Genomic DNA, 27,345 nt, shown 5'->3' with positions numbered 1-27,345 from the left:
AACCTTCAATTCCACTCAAAATAAATCTCGATTTTTAATAAATATTTCTCCATTTATCAAATATAGGCGTCTCCTCATCCCTTTCAAGTATGTATTAACATTATCAATATTTGAAATAGAAAAAATATTTGACAGAATTCATTCTTTCCCAATAGAAGCGGTTTCTGCAAAACACAGAAATTAAATTATTCAAATATTTGGTTTCAGGTTTATTTTCAATTCCCGATGATAAATCTTTACATACAAATTAACAGAACTGATTTACCTTGTGTAAGTTTTTATTGATTTCTTAAGTATTTTCAGTTTAACAAAATTGTATGAAATATATATGTTTATACAGAAGAATATATTAGAAAACGTGAAGAAAAATAACTGTTTATCTGCGCAACTAGAAATCTGCGTGTCAAGAAATAAAAATAGATTTTTGGTTTATCCACAATCTCCTTCCTAGTGTTTTCACTGAAAGCAAACATGTTTGGACGGAGAAGAAAACAAAACAAGAGTGATTGATAGGATAGATTGATTGATAGATTTATAGAATGGATGGACAGATAGATTGATAGAATGTGGATGGAGATAGATTGGTAGGATGGATGGATGGATAGATAGATTGATAGGATGGATGGAGATAGATTGGTAGGATGGATGGAGATAAATTGGTAGGATAGATGGACAGATAGATTGATAGAATGGATGGATAGATAGATTGATAGGATGGATGGATAGATAGATTGGTAGGATGGATGGAGATAGATTGATAGGATGGATGGACAGATAGATTGATAGGATGGATGGATAGATAGATTGATAGGATGGATTTATAGATTGATGACAGTAAAGGTTCGGATGGTTTTAGAAATGTAATAAAATACCTCCCCCCTCCCCCCCCCTGGTAATTCAGAATTCTTAGATAAATCATCACAAAAAATAAAATAATATAATTAAATGAGATTAATATACTATAAAGAAATGTACAGTCCGTTTCTCCAGTATAGTCAAAGGTTTCGGCAACTATTGTGTTTTCTTTAGGAAAATGCAATACTTGACATTAAGCAGATCTGGTCACTTCAACTCCTTTCTCTCTCCTCTCATCCTCAACAGAACAAAAAGAGAACATTTACTAAATATATTTACGTCAAGGTTTTTGAAACATTGCACAGGAACAGTTCTAGAAGTAATTCAGGACTAAAGATCTGAAAAAGATAAAAGATGAGGAAAATGATTACAGTAAAAAAAATGGCTATGAAATGAGTGAGTTAATTTGATAGCCATGACTATGAGAAGAAGAATTTGAGGAAAAAAATGATTTTAATTTTCTTCATTTTTCAGGATGGTTCAAGATTCAGGGATAATACCGGTCCCAGGTTAGTTTTCACTCTTTCCGTAAAATCCTAACTTAAACCAGAACCCAGTACTGAACAGCTAATTAAACAGATGAAACAGTTATTTGAACTTCTTTACTATAAAGAGAATGGTACAGTGAGACCCTTAAAAATACGGAGTATTTGATGCTGTTATAGTCTGACCAGTAGCTTAAAAACCAACTAATTAAGGGTATTTCACGTAAGGTTAAAGTCCTAAATCTTATCAATTCTAACTTACCTTAATGAAGAGGTATTGAAAGAAAAAGTTTTGATGTAACCGGATAAACTTGTTTTCTCATACTTGTGTGATCAAAACTAGGGGATCTACAAGGACACAAAGTCGTAACAGTAATATCACAAAAATTTTAAATTGGTTTGTGTACACTGCATAATTTCATATTCTTTGAACTATTTAAAGACATAACTAGAGTTTAACAGTCGTCTTTCTTTTCCCGTTGCAGTTTAGTAGATTTTGAAAAGGTGGTTTCTTAATTAGATATTTTTTTCAGGGTTTGGATTTTACCCCGCGAGGTTTTGGGAACCTTTCCAGGGTCTGGCGGAGAGTCAGGTACTTAAGCAGACATTAAAGGGTCTGGCGGAGAGTCAGGTATTTAACCAGGCATTAAAGGGCCTGGCGGAGAGTAAGGTATTTAACCAGGCATTAAAGGGTCTGGCGGAGAGTCAGGTATTTAACCAGGCAATAAAGGTCCTGACGGAGAGTCAGGTATTTAACCAGGCATTAAAGTGCCTGGCGGAAAGTCAGGTATTTAACCAGGCATTAAAGGGCCTGGCGGAGAGTCAGGTATTTAACCAGGCATTAAAGGGCCTGGCGGAGAGTCAGGTATTTAACCAGGCATTAAAGGGCCTGGCGGAGAGTCAGGTATTTAACCAGGCATTAAAGGGCCTGGCGGAGAGTCAGGTATTTAACCAGGCATTAAAGGGTCTGGTGGAGAGTCAGGTATTTAACCAGGCATTAAAGGGCCTGGCGGAGAGTTAGGTATTTAACCAGGTATTAAAGGGAGTGTCGACGTAATTTCTAATTAAAAGAGTTTTCCTTCTGAAAAAAAATCAATAATGTAAGGAGCGGGGTAGGCAGGCGGCCATAAGCCACAACATTTTCCCCTTCCATGCCACATATTAGTTTTTTTGTCTTTCGGCAGCCATTTAAGCCACAACCATACGGTCTTCCATGCTACAACATTTGACCCTTCCGGCATATGTTTTTAAATGATAAATTTAGTGCATTGAAATTGCAATTTAAAAAATCTAGCCACATTACGCGAAAGATGATACCTTTAAGACATTTTAAAAGTTTATTAAAGATCAATTAATTGTGTATTCAGTTGATAAAACTGCTTTACAATTTACAAAGAAGTTTTACATAATTTTGTTCGGGGAAGTCTAAAGAAGAAGAAAAGATAAAAAAATCACAATATTAACTGACATTACATGAGCATTACAGATTTACACAAAAAATCTATTTTGAAATTTTTCGGTTGTGAGTGACCTTTGAACATAAAGAGTATGTTATGGTACATCATTTTTATTGTTCGTAATGTTTTCAAAAATAAGCCATTTTAGAGGAAAGATTGAATTTATTTTTTGGAAAATATAGGTTTATCAGTTTACATCAAAGTAAATCCTTATTATTTCAATATAAAACTTAAATATAAAGATCTATTTATATATATCTTATGCATGACGTGGCTGGTTTATTGAAAATTTCAATTTCAATGCACTAAATTTACCATTTGAAAACCTACTAATTGGCAGAAGGTTCAAATGTTGTGCATGGAAGACCGTACAGTTGTGGCTTATTGCTGCCGGAAGACAAAAAGGTTTAAATGTGGCATTGAAGGGGAAAATGTTGTGGCTTATGGCCGCCTGCCTTCCCCCGTTCATGCAAGTTTCCTTTCTTCTCTCTGCTGCATTCACCACTCACTTTTATGGAAAAACTACAATTGAAAACAATTAACTTTTAGATAGAAAAACAAGGATATGTCAATCATTTTTTCTCAGACAAAGGTTTAAAGGGTAATGTTGTGAATCGAATTAAATGTATGCCCACTTCGAGTTACTTCGACATTCCCTTTAAGTGAAAAGAATTTGATTAAGCGTGCAGTTCATTTCTCCCTACCCTCATTCTCTTTCTCCACCCCTCTCCCCCGGCCCCCCTATCCCCTATATATATTTTTAAAATTTACGTTTTGTTCCCTATTTCCCATTCTCCGATTTTCTTCTTGGAAACTCATTTCATTCACTTTTGTTTTGATTACCTTCTCACCTAGTTTCATGTTTAGACCTTGAATTTACTTCTCTAAAAACTTATTTTTTCACTTTTTTTAGCTTCATGACACACTTATTTTCTCTGAAGAATTAAAAAAAAATCTGACAATCCGTCCAAAATATCCTTGATTTCAGTCCCAAAACATAATTATTTTTTTATAAATACGAATCTGCTAACTATTCAAACTAATCTTAAAACATGATGATTGTGAGTTGAAACTAGATAAATTATCACGCTACGTTCAATTCCAATGATTTCTATAGATATTTCGAGATATATTGCGCATATACATATCGTAGGTATATTGCGTAGATATATTGCGTAGATATATTTAGTAGATAAATTGCGTAGATATATTTAGTAGGTATATTGCGTAGATCTATTTAGAAGATATATTGCGTAGATATATTTAGTAGATTTATTGCGTAGATATATTTAGTAGGTATATTGCGTAGATATATTGCGTAGATATATTGCGCAGATATATTGCGTACATATATTTAGTAGGTATATTGCGTAGATATATTGCGTAGATGTATTTAGTAGATATTTTGCGTAGATGTATTACGTAGATATATTTAGTAGGTATATTGCGTATATATATTACGTAGATATATTTCGTAGATATATTGCGTAGATATATTTAGTATATATATTGCGTAGATATATTAAGTAGATATATTGCGTAAATATATTGCGTAGATATATTTCGTAGATATATTGCGTAGATATATTTCGTAGATATATTGCGTAGATATATTGCGTAGATATATTGCGTAGATATATTGCGTAGATATATTTAGTAGATATATTGCGTAGATATATTGCGTAGATATATTTCATAGATATATTTAGTAGATATATTGAGTAGATATATTTCGTAGATGGAATGCGTAAATATCTTTCATAGATATATTTCGTAGATATATTGCGTAGATATATTGCGTAGATATATTTAGTAGATATATTGCGTAGATATATTGCGTAGATATATTTCATAGATATATTTCGTAGATGTAATGCGTAAATATCTTTCATAGATATATTTCGTAGATATATTGCGTAGATATATTGCGTAAATATATTTAGTAGATGTAATGCGTAAATATATTTCATAGATATATTGGGGGGGAAAGGGGGTAGGTAGGAGGGGTTTATCGGCAGTCGGCACCTTTAATTAATTGCTAATTAAGAAATAATTACCTTTTTAATCAAGGATCAGTTTTTTTTAACATGTAACACTCTTTAGTCTAACTTTAAACTAGTTAATTTTCCCTATTCCAGTTTTCCCTATTTAGACTGATTAAAATTAACTTACTTTAAACTCCAAGAATAATATTCCCCTATTTATCATGTGTGGATGATTTCATTTAAAATGTTATCAAAACTTTTTTATTGAATCTGTCTTCTCCGAGAGAAAAAAGTTTTAATTTTATAATAACAATTAAAAGTTTTTTAGAACTTCAGGAGAGGAAAAAACGAACGTCTAAAAATGCAATTATCCTTGAATAATTCAACAATCAAATAAAATGCAATATTTTATGGTTGAGTAAGGTTTAAGTTTAGATAGAGTAAAACTTTTTTTGAATATATTTTTTTCTAGAAATTGTCAAGTATCTATGGTGTATCCAGAATTAATGATTTATGCTCATGAATAAATATTGATTAGAGTTAGAAAATACATTAAAAAATATAAACAATAGATAAAAAATAATCACTTTAAAAAATTGGCAAATATAATTATGGAAAAAATATTGAAAACAATCTTACAAAAAAAATTTATTTTTATTACCCACAAAATCAATTTTGAAATTCCAAGGGATAATTCCTCTAAATTTAATCCATTAAATCCTCTTTTATCATTGTTATGAAGGTTTTCGTAAGGAGTGGGGGGGGGGGNATTCCTTGACGGAACTATAAAATTATATCTTCCTTTAGTGCCATCTAACATTTTCATTTAGCTGTCTTCATTCCTTGACGGAACTATAAAATTATATCTTCCTTTAGTGCCATCTAACATTTTCATTTAGCTGTCTTCATTCCTTCACGGAACTATACATCTTTTTTTTACTTTCATTTAGCTATCCATCCCATCTATCTATATCTACTCCATTTAGCTATCCATCCCATCTATCTATATCTACTCCATTTAGCTATCCATCCCATCTATCTATATCTACTCCATTTAGCTATCCATGCCATCTATCTATATCTACTCCATTTACCTATCCATCCCATCTATCTATATCTACTTCATTTAGCTATCCATCCCATCTATCTATATCTACTCCATTTAGCTATCCATGCCATCTATCTATATCTACTCCATTTAGCTATCCATCCCATCTATCTATATCTACTCCATTTAGCTATCCATCCCATCTATCTATATCTACTCCATACTACAAACTGAATAATCTATTTATTAAGGGTGGTAATATATCGGATAGTGTTATCTGTGAAATGTTGGCTGAGATGTGGGTGACTGGTTCAGATCCTGGCTCCGGGTACCCTGAAATGACTGGAGTAAAGTCCGAAAATATATCTATATCCTGTCCTCCATTCTGGGTAAATAATATTTTTTTTACAAAACATAAAGTACATTTCATACAGTGGTACTCATAATAATTTGGAATGGGAAGGCTTAACTCATTAATTGTGCAGTTTACACGGACCTATTTCTCTTAGTATTTTTTTTTTATTTACTGTTAAAGATATTTGCTTTAAAACAACAACAAATACACAAAATAAAGCTTAAATGTCGTCTTCCTATTTCACGGTTTTATGAATCAACTGTAAATATTTCACTTAAAGGGAGTGACCGGGGCCGGCTGGTCATGGTAGTTGAGCTGAGAGGGCATTATTGTAGAGACATTTTTGAAGATTCTTTTGAGACCTGTAAAATTTGTGCTACATTTTTCGTCGTCGTTCTTAAATAATTTTAAAAAAACGTTTCTTTAAAAATGTATCCTACAAAATGAACAATACGGGAGAATTTCAAAGATTAAATTACCGTTCTTATTCAGCAATTATATACTGTAAAAACATCTTGTAGGTCTAAAATGAATCCTGAAAAATTTGATTAATATTTAAACTGTGTCTATGAATATAATTTACAGATAAGGAAAGAACAAATATTCCATACACATCGATTAAATTAAGTTGATTTATATTTCTTGAGAAAAATAGTTGTATAGAATAATGTCAAAATTATTAAATGCATAGAACACTTTTCAAATATTCTAATCCATTTACTGTATCATTCCCTCAACATAAACATTAGTGTCCTCATTTGATAACGATTTTTTATTTTGTAACTAAAATTGTTTTTATTTTGTAACTAAAAATGTTTTTTTTTTGTAATTAAAAATGTTTTTATTTTGTAACTAAAATTGTTTTTTTTTGTAACTAAAAATGTTTTTATTTTGTAACTAAAAATGTGCCCTGAAGATCTTTTGTGTTGTGAATCTTGGAATCAAGCATTGATCTCCGGCCATCTTATCCAAATTAATTTAACACATTTTTATTCCTTGGTGACATGCATATCCTGCAGGGATATTCCTTGGTGGCATGCATATCCTGCAGGAATATTCCTTGGTGGCATGCATATCCTGCAGGAATATTCCGTGGTGGCATGCATATCCTGCAGGGATATTCCATGGTGGCATGCATATCCTGCAGGGATATTCCGTGGTGGCATGCATATCCTGCAGGGATATCTTTAATTGAAGGATCTAACACTGATCCTCAAATATAAACATATCAAGATCAAGTGTTCAAGTTTAGACCTCTGAAGATGAATGTTTTCAGAAATTTATTAAAAATGTAAAAATCTTTAAATTCAAAGAAAGAACCAAGAAAACAATCATTCCAGTCATTGTCTCCCGCTCTCTCCCGGAAAAAGAACTTTTGATAAAAAGAGATTTTCTAACATGTCTTTTGTAACGTAAATATATAGAATGGTAGAAAACCGATAAATATATCTTTTCATTCAATTATCTTGATTTATATCATGAGAAAAATATTCGATTAAGTAAATATATAAATATATATATAAACATATATAAATATATATAAATATTTATAAATATACTTATGTTTATTCAGATAATATATACCGTAGACCAGACAAATATTTTTACCAGTAAACAACAACCATTTGTCTGAACTGCATTCAATTTTAAATGTTCCTAAAAATTAAGCCGCGACTCAAATTCTTTAAATTCGGCCTCGGGTTGCAGAGATATAAGGATTAGAAAGTTATAGTTTCTGGCAAATAATAAGTTTCTTTGGTAATGGCATTGCTTGATCCATGCATATGCAAAATATAATTTTCAAAATAGAGCAACGAAATTATTTCTATTTCTTATTACATAAAACTATAACGGGTTTAGCATCGTAAACCATTCAAGAATTCTAATTTTCTAATCCTTATATATTTGCAACCTATGTATTAAAAACTTAGACTTTTTGATCTACGACGGGTTGCAAAGATAGGTGATAAAAATTGGAGTTTGTAGCAAAAGTTTGTGTGATAAAAGAGAAAATGTTCTGAGATAATAAGTAATGTTATGATTAAAAGCCCCTTAAATCCCATTTTTATCTGTGTATGTTTTAGGATACTGTGACCTGTATACCCGGAGTAAGTGCAGGACGAACTGCAGTACTACCCTGTATGACGGAGTATGAAGGACGAATGTTCAACACTTCACGTGAGTCCTGTTTAGTAAAATTATAAATCTAAAAATTTACATTTTTTGAAAATGATTCAACTTCAATCCTTCTTGACCTTGAGAGTGAATTAGAATTTAAATCTCCTAGTCTAGGTTATGATTAGATATTTAACTGGATCAAATATAAAGTTTTAACATTTAGAAAGTACTTCTATCAAGTAGAAGAACTCAAAAGGGTAGAGGACAAGAACTCTAAAGGGTAGAGGACGAGAACTCTAAAGGGTAAAGGACAAGAGCTCTAAAGGGTAAAGGACAAGAACTCTAAAGGGTAGAGGACAAGAACTCTAAAGGGGGGAGGACAAGAACTTAGAACTCAATATGAAATGAAACTTTGTGAAATGAATCCGAACTAAATCCGAACTTTAAATGTATTTTCATATTAACTAGTTTCTTGATGTTTGTAAGTTTTGTGCAAGTTTTCTTTAGAGTAAATAAAACTTTGGTTGATTTCTTCGACAAGAAGGGAATACCTGAGTACACCCTTTTCATGCCCCCCCCTGCCCCGTCTCCCCTCCCTCCTCCTTTATCCTATCCTCCCAAAAATATTGCTTCCTGTGTTGTGTAAAAAAACCACTGGAAAAATGTACCAAAGGTTGCAACTATGTTTATATATCCTCCACCCAAATCCTCTGCAGTAGGTACTATGTAGTGTGTATTTATTGATTTATGGGTTTCCTCCATTATCTATTCATCCATAGAATAATCCATCCATTAATATATTAATCCATAGATCCATTCATTCATTTAATAATCCATAGATCCATTCATTCATTTACTAATCCATCCATCTATTTACTAATCCATAGATCTATAGTTTCATTTAAAAATCCATAGTTCCATCCATTCATGTAGTAATCCATAGAATCATCTATTCATTAAATAATTCATAGATCCATCAATTAGTTTACTATAAAATTAAACTAAAATTAACTATTCGTTTCTCATTCTTTCATCTGTGATTCATCAATTCATCCATCACTCTCTTATCCTACTTCAATACCTGCCCTGCAGTATAAATATAAGAAATAGGAAAATATAATCTAATTTTTCTCATGTTTACTTTTCTATAGGGGACAGGGAGTAAACGAAGAAAATTGTATTCTCGGAACTTTACATTTTATATTACACTATACAGGGCATATTTAGAAATTTGTCCAGGGGGAAGGTTTAATTTTTTTTCTTGCCTGAAAACCGTAGCTTTCACTGGTCCAGCGGGGTGAGCCCACCTAACCCCCCCCCCCTGAATACGTCTTTAATTACTGATCTTAAAGGAATTGAGTCTTTGCAACAAACTCTGATTTTTAAATTCATATAGCTTTACAACCCAATTTCGTAGACCTTAGACATATCAAACCATGACTTTTGTTATATCAAATAATCTAAATTTGAGATATCAAAGGTTTACATATTTTGGTTGTAGAGATATAGTTATTTGAAGATTGAGATTTATGGCAAAAACTCAATTCCTTTTTCACTTTTAAATGTTACTTGCATCGCATACCAGCTCATTGCACATATATTCCGGAGTGACTTTAAACTGTACACAGTTGCCCAATTTCTTATTCGTGCTACCACGTCAAGAAATTGGCAGTGTAGAGGTGGAACCAAGAGAAAATAAGAGTTAGAAAATAGAACAACAATAGAGTGGGTATCTATATATAACTGACAGACTATGTGATTAAAACTAAAATTTTTGTTTCATTTTGAATAGGAATTTTTTAAATTCTTTTGTCAGAGATATTTTGAAAGCTTAAAACTATATTACAGAATGAAGCGTGGTTTAAGGGTGATCAGCGAGCAGATGGTCTTCTTTGGTTAAAAATAAGTATTTACAAGAAATATTTTAATTTAGATAATATAACTCGTGAATGTTTGTCTACTGGTGAGTGGGCAACTCAGACCAACTACTCAGCTTGTCTTGATAATCCTTGGCCTACAGAGGATCCTTGTCTACAGGTTCTATTCATCATTCATCCATTCATTTAGTCATTCATCCCTTCATAGATTTACTCATCCATTCATTTAGTCATTCATTCTTTCATAGATTTACTCATCCATTCATTTAGTCATTCATACTTTCATAGATTTACTCAACCATTCATTTAATCATTCATCCTTTCATCGATTTACTCATCCACTAATCAACTTTTCTTAATTCACACGATTTTTCGTAATTTTCAAGATTTAAGCCGGCGCTCCATTGAAACCGGTTTTTAGGGAATTTGAGACGCAGGTTAAATTCATTAAATTCGGACACTAGTTATCTTTTATCAAAGTACTTTCCATTTTTCCATTAGTTTTTAATCTCTATTTATAGTTCATCTTTTATTTATCTCCTTTTTGCACTCAACAATTTGTTTTTCTTCCTTGAAATATTTATTCCTGTTCCTGTTGTTTATTATTCTGGCGTACTAATTTATTTATCAAATATACATATATAACGTAAATATTGAATATCACCAGGAATAATTACTTTTTTCTAATTAATTTCTAACTGAAAGGCTCCCTGTGTATCCTTTGCTTTATTACATAACTGTGCTGATACAATCTGTACAATATACGGTGTGTTCCACAAAACACGAGACATTTCATTGATAAGTTAACTATGACATTCTTGAGACATTGTACTTCTCAGCAGTAATTATAAGTTTACAAATATGATTCTTGAAACACTTAGTATGAAATGTCCTTGCAATTCCAAAATGTGTTCTGCCTTTTAAGCCTAGCAAAAATACCGAAATCGAAAGTTGTCTAAACATTTCAATATAATTTTGTTAGAAGCCAAAATTGTCATTATATAGTTTACATCAATTCAACCAGCCTATAAAACGTCCACTATTCACTGTGCACACTAGACCTGCTGGTACCAGTAAATGCACAAACAATACGAGTGCACTAAACCGTACGGTACCAGTAAATACTACGCGCTGGTTCGGATTGGTGTGATGTATGCTGCATAGAAAATCGGCAAAAATTCCCCCCCCCATATGCTTCTTTAAATAGTACCAATTAATACATTGAATTAAATACTGTACTGTAGGAGCCTAAACTGTGCCAGGAGGATCATGAGCTGTATATCTACCTACTCGGATACACTGTATCCATGATTGCTCTCATCCTTGCTATATTCATCTTTCTATACTTCAAGTAAGATATACGTCTCTAGCATATAAAATCCTTGCAATCCAAGGATTCTGGTCCTCATCTTATTATGATTGAGAACTACGGATCCTCAAACCCCATCCCTTTCTTCTTGAATCTTGGATCAAGAACCTATAATCGTGGATCAAACTACTAGAATCCAATCCAAAGAATTTTAATGAAATGATTTGGATAAAGAACGTGCATACTGGATCTAAGATCTAGGATCTAAGATCTAGGATCTAAGATCTAGGATCTAAGATAAAGTTTTGTTCTTTAACACCAAAGTTAGCTCGGTAAATATTGTGTTACTTGTGTTACCAATATATGTATGTATGCAGCAGTCTACACTACAGTGTACATATTTCCAATAATATAGACAGTCGACCAATATTCTAATATTAATTGTGTTAAACGGTCCTATCAGACTTTTACAAAGAAAACGTATACATATATATAAACATATAAAATATGAGTTATAGTGTTAATTGTGCGTTCACGTAATCATATTGATTACAATTTTTACTTAATTTATTACTCGCCTCATAATCTAATTTCTTTTCCTTATATTAAGCTGACATCGTATATCTTGATATTTCAAAATATAAATTAGAGTATTAGGCGAGTGTTTAATTAATTAATTGTAACATGCCTCAAACTAAAATTTTTAATAACCTGTATCTTTGCAACCTGAAGATGTAACTCTTTGTTATTTCCATCGTTGGCTATTTAATTTAGCAGAATTCATAATTTGAAATAGCAAAGGTGTACATTGTACATCACAACATCAGGGTGCAATTATATGATAATTATAAAATTTAATGTCTGATACAAATAAACCGATCCTTTCTATTTCCCCACAAACTATGAACTACCACTGAGTCGGGTTGCTATTTAAACCAGGACGAAAGCTAGTGAGGATCCAAACGATTTTCAAATTCTCTTTTTACTTAGCTCTTGGCTCAAATCAAACGAAACCGTGAGTTTTGAGAATTCAACCCTTTCAAGGGTCGGAATTAATGAATAATAAGAAGTTAATTGAACCAAAAAAGGGTATAGCTAGTAAAAATACTTCTCTTAAACGCGAGAATTAGTTCAACCATCCGTTACTAATTCACAACTTCTCAATTAAGATATCTTTCAATTCCAACCTGAGCTAGTCTACTATGCTACTCCGAAACGACCAGAGTCCACTATGTTCATTTGGTTTAAGTTTTGTAAGCTTTTAAAACTCCCAAGAACAAACTCAATTATTAAGTTTAATTTAACAAACTCCTCCTCCACTCGACACTTTTGATAAAACCCTTCACATATCATAAAGAGTTTCTAAAATCTAATTTTTTTCTTACATTAAACTATGTTAACTTAAACCAAAGTTAATTTGGTTTAGTCTTGTAGTCTGTTACTCCTGCAACTCGTCAGGTTCGATACAGATTTCTATTTGATAACAAATACAAACACTTATTTAACAGAACAAGTTCTGTTTCCATGATAAACGTGTCTGGTGTTACAAGAGTGAAAGTATAGATAATAACCCTGGAGAAATTTAAAACTGTTGTTATATTCTATTGTCTAGGGAAATGAGATGTTTAAGACACAAAATCCACACAAACTTGTTCATTAGTCTTCTTGTATCTAACCTTTGCTGGGTACTCATAGCAGTCATTCAGGTAAACTGGCAACTTTTGTGTTTGTCTCGATGTTCGCAGTGGGCACTTTTAAATTTTACTGATAATCTTCTTGATCTCTGGATTTGAATTTATTAAGAATTTGTTAGGACAAGAGAGTTCAGAATTTCTGATAACAATTGTCAAGACAATTTAGCATTTGTAAGGTCGAAGGAATCAAGAGTTTTTGGCCATTTGTGAAGTTATTTTAAAGAGTAAAATCGATATTTATGAAAATTAAAACCTTCAATGTTTTTTTGTTTGTTAATTCTCTAAATCTTTGGTTTATTTTGAAAATATTTCTATTCTCCTACAGACCTACTGCACAATAAAGCTGCACTGCAGGATATACTGATAAGAATTATTTGTCTATTTGATGACTATATTATTATTTATGTAAAAACAAGTACTAAACAAACATACAGCTTGCTTTATATCATGTAATTAATTATTATTAACTAGGCTTTATTCTTCTTATATACTTCGTTATACGATTTCTTACTTCTTCAGTTTGAATATTTTAAATATATTTCAGGAATTTTGTTAAATAGTTTAGAAATAGTTCTCAGAAGTATAATTGTTGGAAGAAAAATTCCACGAAATAGTAAACAGTGAAAGCGTAAATAAGAGTTTAAGTTAATTAATGAATTTTAAAACTTTGTTTCCTCCCAGTCGCATTTTTAGTGTCCGTTCATAAGCTGAGTATTTTTTAAACAAAAAATCAATATCTATTTAAATATACCTACTAGTTGAAGGGGGACGGAAATAATAAATTTAAATTTTTCGAGACTTTTTAAAAATATTTATTTCTTGGCTGCCCTTATTTTACTATGTTATTAAGTCAACCTGAAATTCATTTTGTCCGGGATAAAATAACTTGAGCCGAGGTGAAATATTTTTAGCAGGGATATAATATGTATTGATTCCCTGCTGCCAATAGTATATCCCGGCTAGTAATTTCAATCATCATAATAAATACTATAGCAAACTTTATTACAATCAGTGGCCGAATTTAAAGAATTTGAGCGGCGGTTTAAATTTAAGCCGCAGTTTAAATATGGTTGGTTCCACTTAAAATTGTATCAAATGTTTCATGATTTAAGCCGGCGCTTAATTTAAACCGGGTTTTGGCGGATTTAAACCGCGGCTCAAATTCTTTAAATTCCATCTCAGGTTATATAGATACTGAACATAGATACAATAATGTTATTTTACAAAGATTAATGGTTCCATTAAAGGAGAGAATCATGACAACATTGTCATTTATTAGTTATCTTGCAAGATCCTCCTTGGCCAAAAAAAGCAGATTCTTGCAAGATCCTCCTGTGCCAAAAAAGGCAGTTTCTTGCTGAACCGAAGATCCTTCCCTAGCTGATTGTTTAGGTTCAAGAGATGTCTCTAGTTCAGTATCAGCAGGATTCTCTGTAATTTCAGAAGTTACAATCTTGACATTTATAGAGTTCTCAACTGTATATGCAGTTGGGTTACTTAATAGAGAAACCATATTCATCAATGCACAACTACTAGTTGATATTTATTCTTGAGGCATATTAACAGATTTCCAGCCATAGAAACTGAGTAATTGTTGAGCTGAGGTTCCATTGTCTGCAGCAGCAGCATGAATGGAAAGTTATAGTATTTATTTTCAAACACAAAATACAAAATAATAATGTATGATGGTTCAGCTTAAAATAAAACACAAAAGAAACTTTATTATGAGTCAATTCAAAATATAATGTTTGATAATTTTGTTTGATAGTTTTTGTTGAAACAAAGTATGCATATTGAAATCTCAACTGAATATACATTCATTGTGCATTTACAAGTAGATAATTATTCAGCACTCAAATAATCAAAACATTTTCAGGAATGCATTCATTGAACTTATAAATACATATTGATTCAGCAAAAGTAGAAATGTATTCTCGTTGACTGTAGTAGACTTGACATCTACCTTTAGCAAAGGGTGTGTACCCATACTCGTTAACTTTAGTAGACTTTGACATTCATCATTAACAAAGGGTGTGAACACACACTCGTTGACTGTAGTAGACTTTGCCATCTACCATTAGCAAAGGGTGTGAACCCATACTCGTTGACTGTAGTAGACTTTGACATCCACCATTAGAAAGGGTGTGAACCCATACTCGTTAACTGTAGTAGACTTTGACATCCACCATTAGCAAAGGGTGTGAACCCATACTCGTTGACTGTAGTAGACTTTGACATCTACCATTAGCAAAGGGTGTGAACCCATTCTTGTTGACTGTAGTAGACTTTGACATCCACCATTAGCAAAGGGTGTGAACCCATACTCGTTGACTGTAGTAGACTTTGACATCCACCATTAGCAAAGGGTGTGAACCCATTCTTGCTGACTGTAGCAGACTTTGACATCCACCATTAGCAAAGGGTGTGAACCCATTCTTGTTGACTGTAGCAGACTTTGACATCTACCATTGACAGTATAAAGGTTATATAAGTATATTCTGCAATTTTTGTTTTTCTAAGAGTTCTAACAACCTCATGTGAAACCTCAGCTATCATATTTTTCCAAGATGCTGGTTTTTAGCTACTTTGCAAAAACAAAATTAATCAATTAGCAGAAGTTGAAACTCATAAATCTTGGACAAAAATTGTTCACTATTTACTTGATGTCAAAAATTTCCTGTCCAAAAAACACGGCCAGTGAATCTATTCAAATCCAGTTAAATTTAACATAGGTTTGGACAAAAGCCGCCCAGTATTTAACCTGGAACTTTGTTGGTCCGATCTTTGTTTGGCACGTTCATGAACCACATAAACTCCTTCTTGTCCAATACTGATTTTTTCCAGCACCAAGCTTATGACCTCAGTGGGGCGGAGTCCTCCGAAAAAGGCGATAATAACCAAGGCTTTCCGAACAAGCCAATATGGACCCGAGAGAGTGTCATTCATGACAAATTCTCTTTTTTACATGCTTTGATGATAGATTGCAGTCTTGGATACTGTTGGAGAGAGTTACTATATTTCCCCTTACAAATAGAATTTAGCAAGCTATAAGTTGTCCACAATGTTGACGTAGATAAACCTTTATCTGGTCTCAGAAATCGGAAATAGGTTGAAAACTCTTCTTCAGATGGTATTCTTGTATCAAACTCCAGTGAACAGAAAAAGAAATCTCTAAACTTACTCCAAGCTTTCTCATGAAGAGGTGGAGATTTCATTTTGATGGTTTCTAAAGCCTTTAAGTCTCCAAATATATTCTTTTTTGAAGAGCCAGTATGAACACGTTCAAGTATTAGAGACTTCTGAATTTGCGAATTTTAATAATTAACTTGCAAAAGATTTTGTGAGATGAGTTAAAAGTTTCAGGATAAATGATAATGTAATAATAAGAAAAAAGTTCTACTTTAAAATTCAACATCTGGATTAATGTCACTAGAAAACGCTTTTCTGGATGGAAGCGACAACATTATAAAAAATGAAGAGGGAATTTGCTCAAGCAAAGAAATAAAACCACCTATTTACCTACTTTTTGAAGGAGGGCGGGAAAAAATAAATTTCGGCCATGCTTTTTTATTTTTCTCGACTATTTTCGACTTTTAAAATTCTTTCTTTTACAATACAAATCTAAATAAACAGAGGAGAATGTAATGGTTTCAAGTTAAATAAATGCGCCAGAAACTATTTCCAACTGTAAGAAAATCCAGGAATACGATATGACAGACGTATCAAAAAGTTTAAATGTCACATTTGACACATTTTTATCCGCCAGGGAATCAAGTTTAGAAAGAAAAATCCCTTTTTTGTTTTTTGCAATTATTACTTTACGAGAAACTTTCCAACCTATAGTTGTCTAAGGGGGGGGGATTACTTTCTTCTTCCCCCCCCCTGCTAACTACCTAGAGTGCAAAAAACGAAATTTTGCAACAACAAAAAATTATAAGATTGCACTATTTTACTGTTCAACTGTTTTTCTGAACTAAGGCTATTCCCAGATTTATTATTAAGTGTCTCAAAAAAGGTTAAATTATGTTTTAGTTTTTAATTTAAGATTACATGATAAGGGCTCCGAAAATTACAAATTATTTAGGAAAACTTGTTAGTAAAGTTTGCTTTTTAATAAGATTGATGAATTTGAAATATATTTCAGCATGTGAGTTTATCCAGTCAGTCAGATACACTTTCATCTATCTACTGTAGTTCACATATACCTCAACGATACTTTCACATCTCAAACTTCTTCTGGATGTTTGTAGAAGGTAATAAATTCTTCATATTGTTTTCATCCTCATCCCAATCTTGTTCCTCGTACTTGTTCCTTTATTTTTACTCATCCTCATTCTCATATTTCATCAATTCTTTATAAATTCATATTCATACTTATTCTTACAATAATTCTTGCAATTTCCTCTTCCTTCCCCTCATTTTCTTCTTTCTCATCCTCCTTCACCTATTCCTACTCCTTGCCCCTCCGCCTCCTGCTCCTCCTCATGTTCCTCCTCCTTCCACTCCTCCACCTTCTCCTCCTCCTCCTCATCCTCATGTTCTTCCTTCTTCCCCTCTTCCTCCTGTTTCTCCTCCTCCGCCTTCAACTTATCCTCCTCATCCTCCTCATCCTCTTCTCTATGTCTCACCAACACTCACTCATACCAATATCCTCCATTATCTCCTCATCTTCTTCATCCTCTTCTCCAATATCCTCCTTCTCCTCATCCTCCTCGTCCTCCTTCTCCTCATCCTCCTCGTCCTCTTCTCCCTTATCCTCCTTCTCCTCATTCTCCTCGTCCTCTTCTCCCTTGTCATCCTTTTCCTCATCCTCTTCTCCCTTATCCTCTTTCTCCCTCATCCTCATCATCCTCTTCTCCCTTATCCTCCTTCCCCTCATCCTCCTCATCCTCTTCTCCCTTATCCTCCTCCTCCTCATCCTCCTCATCCTCTTTCTCCCTCATCCTCCTTCTCCTGTTCCTACTGTTCCCCTCTTCCTCCTTCTCCTCCTTCTACTCCTCTCCCTTCTTATCCTAAAAATGTCCCTATTACTTCACCTCCACCTTCTGATGTTCCTACTCCTTCCCCTTCTCATGTTAACTCCTTCCCCTTCTCTCCCCCCTTCTCTCACGGGATTCCTGAAATATATTTAATTCATGAATTGCGTAGCTGAAATTTCTCACCTTCTCTCCTGTACTTAATGTATGTTAGCAGTTTATTGAAAACATTTTAAATATTTTAACTTCAAATTCAGTTAAAATCTGGCTCCTGAAAAAGTTTAAATTTGAGTTATAAGTCCAAGTACGTCTGGAAAACTGACGCAGCAAGATGTTAAAAACTTCAAAAGTATTTAATCCATTAAAAGTGAAAGGTCTGGTGTATTCTCATGTATTCTCCAGAATTCTCCTGTATTCTCCTGTATTCTCCTGTATTCTCCTGTATTCTCCTGTATTCTCCTGTATTCTCCTGTATTCTCCTAGTTCCTCTGTAATCTTCTATTTCTATATATACTATAAAAGTTTTCTTCATCTTCTCAGAAAAAGCGAAGTTTATGTTTCGAGTTCTAAATATTGAATTTTTAAAATTAGCTAGAAATATATAGATGTGTAAATATATGTCTTTTAGCAAGAATTCTGCCGTGAATGCTGTCTTATTTTCAAGGACAAACTTGAAGTTTGAGAATAGATTGAAAGCTCAAAATAATTGTAATCCAAAACTTCCCAATTACTAGTATCAAGTGATGGATTGACACAGACCGTATACTGACAGAGAGCTCATTCTAAAATCTCATTTTTTTCTTAAATCAATCTTTCTTACACCTTTATGTCATGTTTTAGTTATTAATAAAAACTAATATTTTTAGAGAATTCAAGAAACATCTTATTAACGACGAGCATCTTGAACAATTTCTTTGTTTTCGTTTAAATTTTAAGATGTTTAAATGTTTTCAAATTAGTTAACTATCCCTCCCAATAGTTCAAGTTTGTAAACATGAAGTGAAATATCTAGATAGGGAGAATAAAGAAGGGGGGAGGCAGGAGGAATAAAGGAGGTTGGATAAAAGGAGAAGAGTGGAGAAGGAGGAATAAAAGAGGGTGGATGAAAGGAGAAGAGTGGAGGAGGAGGAATAAAGGAGGTTGGATAAAAGGAGAAGAGTGGAGGAGGAGGAATAAAAGAGGGTGAATAAAGAAGGGGGGAGGCAGGAGGAATAAAGGTGGTTGGATAAAAGGAGAAGAGTGGAGAAGGAGGAATAAAAGTGGGTGGATGAAAGGAGAAGAGTGGAGGAGGAGGAATAAAGGAGGTTGGATAAAAGGAGAAGAGTGGAGGAGGAGGAATAAAAGAGGGTGGATGAAAGGAGAAGAGTGGAGGAGGAGGAATAAAAGAGGTTGGATGAAAGGGGAGATGGGGTATGAAAAAAGGAGATTAGATGAAAGAGAACACTGATATCGAGACAAGTATAAAATGTTATTCTTCAATTATTTAGACAGCCTAGACTTTGAAGTGTCGCAACATCTTTGGCTCACCAAGTCCCTCATACTTTTTTGTAGCCTTAGACATAAACATTCTAAACTGTAACGTGCAACGTTTAAAAAGAGTTCTTGGTAAAATACTGCTCGATTTTTGCTTGAGAACGTGATCATCTTGGTTTTCAGTGAGGAAAGGGGTGAGGGAAGTTAAATAAGGAAGGTTAAATGACATTTTCATCTCTTTTGTCTTTTCGTGTTCTCTTTCCCCTCTTCTTCCCCCTTTACATCTTATTCTTTATTATCTTTTTCTTCTTAAATATATTTTTTCCCGTTTTCTGACTCTCTTCTCCTTCCCTTCTCCTTCCCTTCTCCTTCCCTTCTCCTTCCCTTCTCCTTCCCTTCTCCTTCCCTTCTCCTTCCCTTCTCCTTCCCTTCTCCNGTTTTTCAAAGGATGTAAAGATGTCCTCGCTAAGTTGCTTTTCAACTTTCTCAATAGAATTGCCCTTCTCCTTCCCTTCTTCTTCCCTTCTTCTTCCCTTCTCTTCTCCTTCCCTTCTCCTTCCCTTCTCCTTTCCTTCTCCTTCCCTTCTCCTTTCCTTCTCCTTCCCTTCTCCTTCCCTTCTCCTTCCCTTCTCCTTTCCTTCTCTTTCCCTTCTCCTTCCCTTCTCCTTCCGTTGTCTTTCCCTTCTCTATCCCTTCTCCTTCCTCCTCCTTCATTTCTCCTTCCCTTCTCCTTCCCTTCTCCTTCCCCTCTCATTACTGCCGGAAAATTTGGATTCGATAAAGTGAAATTTTTACCTTAACGATGTCAAGGTGCAGATTTAGATTTAAATTATCTTCGTAATTTATTAAATTGAAATTGGGTTGGATTTATTCCCACTAATATGTCACAGTCTAGGCCTCAGCCTGTAGTTTAGTCAATCTTACGTAGTTCATGTCAAGTTATTTCTCTTCTCTCACGATGTTTTTGCACTATTTCTGTTCCAGTTAGTATTTTCACTAACGATTTCTCTAAATACAAGCACCAAAATGAAAACATGAAGGAACATATTCAACTAAACTAGACTACAAGAATATTTCTTTTACAAATCATTCTAATCTAAATTGCAAGAATATTAACTACAAAGTACATGATATTTTCAAGAACTGCGTATACTCCTAAAACTGTATTAAAACTGGCAATTTGAGAAGAAAAAAATGTATTTTCTAGCTAGCTGTAGTATGAAATCTATAGCTAGCGAATAGCTAGGACTGTTCTTTATCTGAAACGTTACATTTTTAATTAAGATAAAAATTTGTAAAGCTATTACAAATAGTATTCTATCTATAGCTATTATTTCCTAGCTAGGGAGCATTTTTTCTAAGGAGTATTTTTCTTAGAATTCGGTGATGGTGATGGACCAAACCTCTGTAGAGTAAAAAAGTAGATGTTAGTTCCATATTTATTGAAAATATATTTCGGTTTGGGTTGACCCTCGTCAGTTAAATTTTAAATTTAAGCTATTTAATAAATCTAGTAAATAGTACCGAAATTATGCAGTTTATACAAGATAGAGCATTTCATTTATAGGGACTGTTAAGGTAAAATGAAAGGGTTTATAAGGCCAGTTCACGAGTCCGGAATCTTAAGACTGGTATAAGAGCGGTATTAGCTTATACCGCTCTTATACCACTCTTAACACTCATATCGGTGTTAGATTTTAGCCAAGTTAGAAGTATTTCTTCGTTTTTTTATGCATCTCTGTTTTTAAAGCATCCCTAAAACTACCCTGCGGGTGGATTAGCTAACACCACTCTTAGTTAAACTGGCCTTACTGTTAATACCAGTATTAACACAACTTATGAACTCGTAGGGTAGATGATCTAGCCTAAATACTACTAACCAGGATTAGTTAAGAGCGCTATTAAGGTTTCTTGAACCGGCCATTAGGCTAGATCCTCTACTCTACTCTACTCTTCTCACAACCTCATGAACTACAGAGATGTTTCAAATACAGGAATGCATAAAAAACGAAGAAATACTTCTTATTTTGCTTAATTACCCCCCCCTCCCCCTCCTTAAATAACTGTATTAATAAAATATTTTGAATATAAAAAAAAATTTATGAGAAAATCTTTAATAAAGAATTTTTTTTTATAAAATATATATTTTATTTAAAAGTTTTAATTTTTTAACTTTGATTTGATTGAAATGTAAAAAGTTTAGCTTGCAAAATATTTCCATGAATTTTAAATCTATCTTTCGTCATAAAATAAAGAAAGTATTATTTAAAAGTCGTCTTTTTAATAATTAAAAAATCATTACGTTGAGAAAGAAAAGAGTTTCACAGAGGAATAAAAACGGTAAAGATTGGATGATAATCCTTTTGCTTATGAACGCATCAGCAGTTCTAGGCTAGATAATCCTGCCACAAATTAGGCAGCATTAGCGACTGATGAATCCGTATTTCCTAACTACCGGTGTTAGTGTTAAGAGTGGTATAAGAGTGGTATTAGCTAATACCGCTCTTATACCACTCTTTAGATTCCGGACTCTTGGACTGGCCTCTAATCTACCCTGCAGATGGATTAGTTAACACCGCTCTTAGTTAATACTGTTAATACCGGTATTAGCACAACTTATGAATTCGTAGGGTAGATGATCTAGCCTAAATCCTACCAACCCACTCTAGTATGCCGAGTCCATAGCACCTGATCCAATCAGGGTTCAGCCATGTGTTTGGTGTCTATTCTGAACCAAGAAATTGCATAGCGGTAACATTATCCAATTAGAGATAAATCCTTATATCAGCGCTATTATAGTAAATGGAAATATTTACTGAAACTATAGTAAACCAGGACTATTTAAGAGTGCTATTAAGGTTTCTTGAACCGACCTTAAGGCTAAAGGCCTAGAAATTTTAGGAATTGATCGCGACTAATAATAGTTCTATCTGATGTAAAACTGTGTCCGAATTATAGAAGTGATACGTAAACTAAAATAAATATATACGTGACATGGTATTAGAATCAAAGTTTAAACAGATCATATTAAGTCTGAAAATAACGATAACCCAGAGGATGCATAGAAATTTTAGATACGCTTCTATTATTTCTTTGTTTAATGTTTAGGTTCGTACCTGTTTCTGCAGGTTACACTGTACATAATATATAGTTTAATGTTTAGGTTCGTACCTGTTTCTGCAGGTTACACTGTACATAATATATAGTTTAATGTTTAGGTTTGTATCTATTCCTGAGCCCGAAATTTAAAAGAGTATAGTTGAATGAAACTCCCGAGTTTCCATTTGGGAGTCTTAACATTTAAGTAGATTTCAATTTAAGAGATCCGAAGAAAAGGAGAAAATAAAGAAACTATATAATATAATATTTCAGAACAAAAATATTGATATCTACAAAACTGCCTAACCCCATTCGTGAAACCTGGGTTTCAAAACTGGTTTTTATAACAATACCCTGTCTTAAGTTTTGTGCTCTGCAGGTTACACTGTACATAGTATATAGTTTAATGTTTAGGTTTGTACTGTTCCTGCAGGTTACACTGTACATAATATATAGTTTAATGTTTAGGTTTGTATCTGTTCCTCCAGGTTACACTGTACATAATATATAGTTTAATGTTTAGGTTTGTATCTGTTTCTGCAGGTTACACTGTACATAATATATAGTTTAATGTTTAGGTTTGTACCTGTTCCTGCAGGTTACACTGTACATAGTATATAGTTTAATGTTTAGATTTGTATCTGTTCCTGCAGGTTACACTGTACATAGTATATAGTTTAATGTTTAGATTTGTATCTGTTCCTGCTGGTTACACTGTACATAGTATATAGTTTAATGTTTAGGTTTGTATCTGTTCCTGCAGGTTCAGGCAAGCTTCAGTCTTGGTTCTATCAAACTTAGACACTGTCTTCTACTAGGCTGGGGTAAAATATTATTTTATATAAAAATATATGTTCTTGTTATCTTTATCTAAATTTATGTATTTGTATGTAAAAATCTGCATTCACATTGTATTTATCTATCTAGATCTGTTTGTCTGTTGGGTTCAACAATGTATGATAAAACGTTGAAAATTCTTTTTTTTTGGAAACGGAATTAAAAGTAAAACTCACATGAAAATTTCTAAGCGTTCATAAACGTTACCTAGGTTCCGTGGTTTGGTTAAAAATATTCATTTTTATTTGCTTTTCTCTAAAATATTGCAGAGATACATATTTCATGTTTACGAGTCGACAAGACAATGTTGTCATTTTCAGATGAAAAATAGGTTTAGCATTTGTTTTTCAAGATCGAGGAATAAAATTAATGTTTTTTAGCCCCACCAGACAAATATAAAATTTGTCCAAATCAAAGCACATATATAATAAAGCTCTTTGCTCATATATATATATATATATATGTAGATGCTGCAGAAGAATATCCGATATGAAACACAGTGTCCCACAAAAACCAATCTTAATAAACAATAGAACATCTTCTAGACTTATTTCAAGCTATATCTGGCCACACGGCTGACCAAATTGTCTGAATTTTGTTGAAGGGGGGGGGGGGNGCTAGTATTTATTATATCAGATAAATAGAAACTTTAGCTAGTATTTATTATATCAGATAAATAGAAACTTGAGCTAGTATTTATTATATCAGATGAATAGGATGTCAGGAATGACAGTAAGTCTTAGTCGTGAAATTTGTGGTTTTTCAGTATTTTTTTTTGATTAAGTGTAAGAGAGAAATGGGTTCTTCCAATTCTACGTATTTATAAATATTTATAACATTTATTAGTGTTCACCCAATCCCAGCTCTGGTTTTTGGTAATAAAACGATCATAGATAATTGAATATAGATTCCTCATCAAATATTGATAAAAATGGTATTTAACTTGGATTTATTAGAAGAAATAATATAGACAGTTAAAGCTCGTAAAACAAGGCCAACTTTTTATTTCTTTTCTTAAAGGAACTGTCGTCGGAATTCTAAATGATCCTCCATTTAAATACCTAACTCTCTTCGGTATCCTTGAAACCTTGATCTAAGATATAAATAGTATGGAAGATAACCTCGTTTTTATGGCTTAACAAGTGTTTAATTTCGATAATTTCTCCATTGTTCATGAAGCAAGAAACCTCAATTTCAATTTATTATTTAATCTTAATGAGACAATGCTAGCGTCCATTGGTACCGTTGTAAATCGGACAGGTCACTCAGATCTTTCATTGGGGGATTAATTAAAATCAAGTTTACATCTCCTATAAATATCTCAATATACACCTACGTACATTCAAGAACAATATTACTTACATCTCCTATAAATATCTTAATATACACCTACGTACATTCAAGAACAATATTACTTACATCTCCTATAAATATCTTAATATACACCTACTTACATTCAAGAACAATATTACTTACATCTCCTATAAATATCTTAATATACCCCTACGTACATTCAAGAACAATATTACTTAGATCTCCAATAAATATCTTAATATACACCTACGTACATTCAAGAACAATATTACTTACATCTCCTATAAATATCTTAATATACACCTACTTACATTCAAGAACAATATTACTTAGATCTCCTATAAATATCTTAATATACACCTACGTACATTCAAGAACAATATTACTTAAAATCTGAGTTTTCCAAAATTTTGTCTGACTCTGTTGTTAAAACAATTGTGGCAGAAAAATTTGAGCTGTTGAGATTTTAATATTTTTTGTTAAATACTAATAATAAATAATAATAAATATTAAATACTAGCGGGAGTGCCCAGCGATGTGCAGGTTTATATTATTACACATAGTTACTCCCGCCCAAAGACGGTAGAATATTACAAATCTCTTTGCTCCCGCCGTTTACTCGCGCTTTGTTTTAAATCGTGAGATTAACTGAAGTGCCCGGCGTTGCCCGTGGAATAAAAAATCCAAAATTTATTTAGTCTATGTTATCCCCAGGGTATCCGTTAGATCCCTCAAAAAAAAATGAAGTAAATTTGGTTTAATCAATTGGCCATATATAGGCAGCGAACATATATATACATATGAGCGAATTGAGCTTTATCATAGATTGGTATTCAGATTTACATTTAATTTCCATGTTTATCAATACTCACTGTATGATGTATATCTCTACATAATATTTAATTTCAAATATGACATTCCTTGGAAAATATAGATTTTTAAGCTACGCTATAGAAATAGTTTCTCGAATACAGAACATTTAAACTTTTAATTATAGTTTAGAGTTTGTATATTCTTCAATGTATAATATACAAAGAAAAGTATATTTTATACTGAACGATGATAGAATTGAAAAAGTTAAACCAAGAAATGTTTTTGAAGTATTTTCAACTTTACTTTACAAGTTCAGTGACCGAATTTAAAGAATTTGAACTACGTTAGTGAACTAACAACTTTGAATCGCCGATTCAAAGTTAAATATTAAGGAGGAATTTGAATCGGTGATTCAAATTTGAACCAGCGGTAAGCAGTTCAGCGACCACCAAATTCATTAAATTCGGTCCTTAATAATTTATTTCATTGGAAAAATATATTTAGATTAATGTGCAAATGTTTTTTTATTCTGCGTAAACGATCTAATATGACCAGACCCACGTGATCTAATATGACCAGACCCACGTGATCTAATATAACCAACTAATGATCATTTATAACTGGAACTAGTGATCTTTTATATCAATGGAACTAGTGATCTTATATAACTGGAACTAATGATTTTATATAACCGGAACTAATAATCTTATAAAACTGGAAATAATAATCTTATATAGCTGGAACCAATGATCTTATATAATTGGAGTTAATAATCTTATATACCTGGAATTAATGACCTTATATAACTGGAACCAATGATCTAATATAACTGGAACCAATGATCTTATATAACTGGATCCAATGATCTTATTTAACTGGAACCAATGCTCTTATAAAGCTGGAATTAATAACGTTATATAACTGGAACTAATAATTAAATATAACCGGGCCTAATTATCCAATTTAACTGGAACTATTGATCCGATATAACGGGATCTATTGATCTTGTATAACCGGAACAATGATCTTATATAACCGGATCGAATGATCTGATATAACCGGATCTATTGATCTTATATAACCGGATCTAATGATCTTATATAACTGGATCTAATGATTTGACATAACCAGATCTAATAATTTGATTTAACCGAAAATAATGATCTGATAAACCAGATCTAATGATCTGATATAACCGGATATAATGATTTTATATAATCGGATGTAATGATCTGATGTAACCGGATATAATGATCTGATAAAACCGGAACTAATAATCTTATATAGCTGGAACCAATGATCTTATAAAACTGGATATAATAATCTTATAAAGCGGGAACCAATGATGTTATATAACTGGAACTGATAAACAAATAAAACCGGGCATAATTATCCAATAAAACCTGAACTATTGATCTGATATAACCGGAACTATTGATCCAATATAACCGGAACTATTGATCCAATATAACCGGAACTATTGATCTGATATAACCTGAACTATTGATCCAATATAACCTGAACTATTGATCCAATATAACCTGAACTATTGATCTGAAATAACCGGAACTATTGATCTGATATAACCGGAACTATTGATCCAATATAACCTGAACTATTGATCCAATATAACCTGAACTATTGATCTGA

General features: G+C 32.7%; 1 protein-coding gene across 1 annotated transcript in view; it reads left to right on the top strand.

The window, feature by feature from the left end:
• Nucleotides 1-27,345, top strand: part of LOC111698469 (diuretic hormone receptor) — a gene marked incomplete in the record, with an annotated part of 53,953 nt that overhangs the window by 17,352 nt on the left and 9,256 nt on the right. The window contains 9 exon segments of the mRNA XM_023468822.1: nt 1,330-1,364; nt 1,874-1,932; nt 6,082-6,219; nt 8,270-8,363; nt 10,237-10,340; nt 11,425-11,531; nt 13,102-13,195; nt 17,328-17,436; nt 23,475-23,555. Of these exon segments, the coding sequence (XP_023324590.1) occupies nt 1,331-1,364; nt 1,874-1,932; nt 6,082-6,219; nt 8,270-8,363; nt 10,237-10,340; nt 11,425-11,531; nt 13,102-13,195; nt 17,328-17,436; nt 23,475-23,555 (820 nt within the window).

Source organism: Eurytemora carolleeae, unplaced genomic scaffold, assembly GCF_000591075.1.
Source record: "Eurytemora carolleeae unplaced genomic scaffold, Eaff_2.0 scaffold40, whole genome shotgun sequence".
Lineage (NCBI taxonomy): Eukaryota > Metazoa > Arthropoda > Copepoda > Calanoida > Temoridae > Eurytemora > Eurytemora carolleeae.
This window is presented reverse-complemented; position numbering and strand designations above follow the sequence as displayed.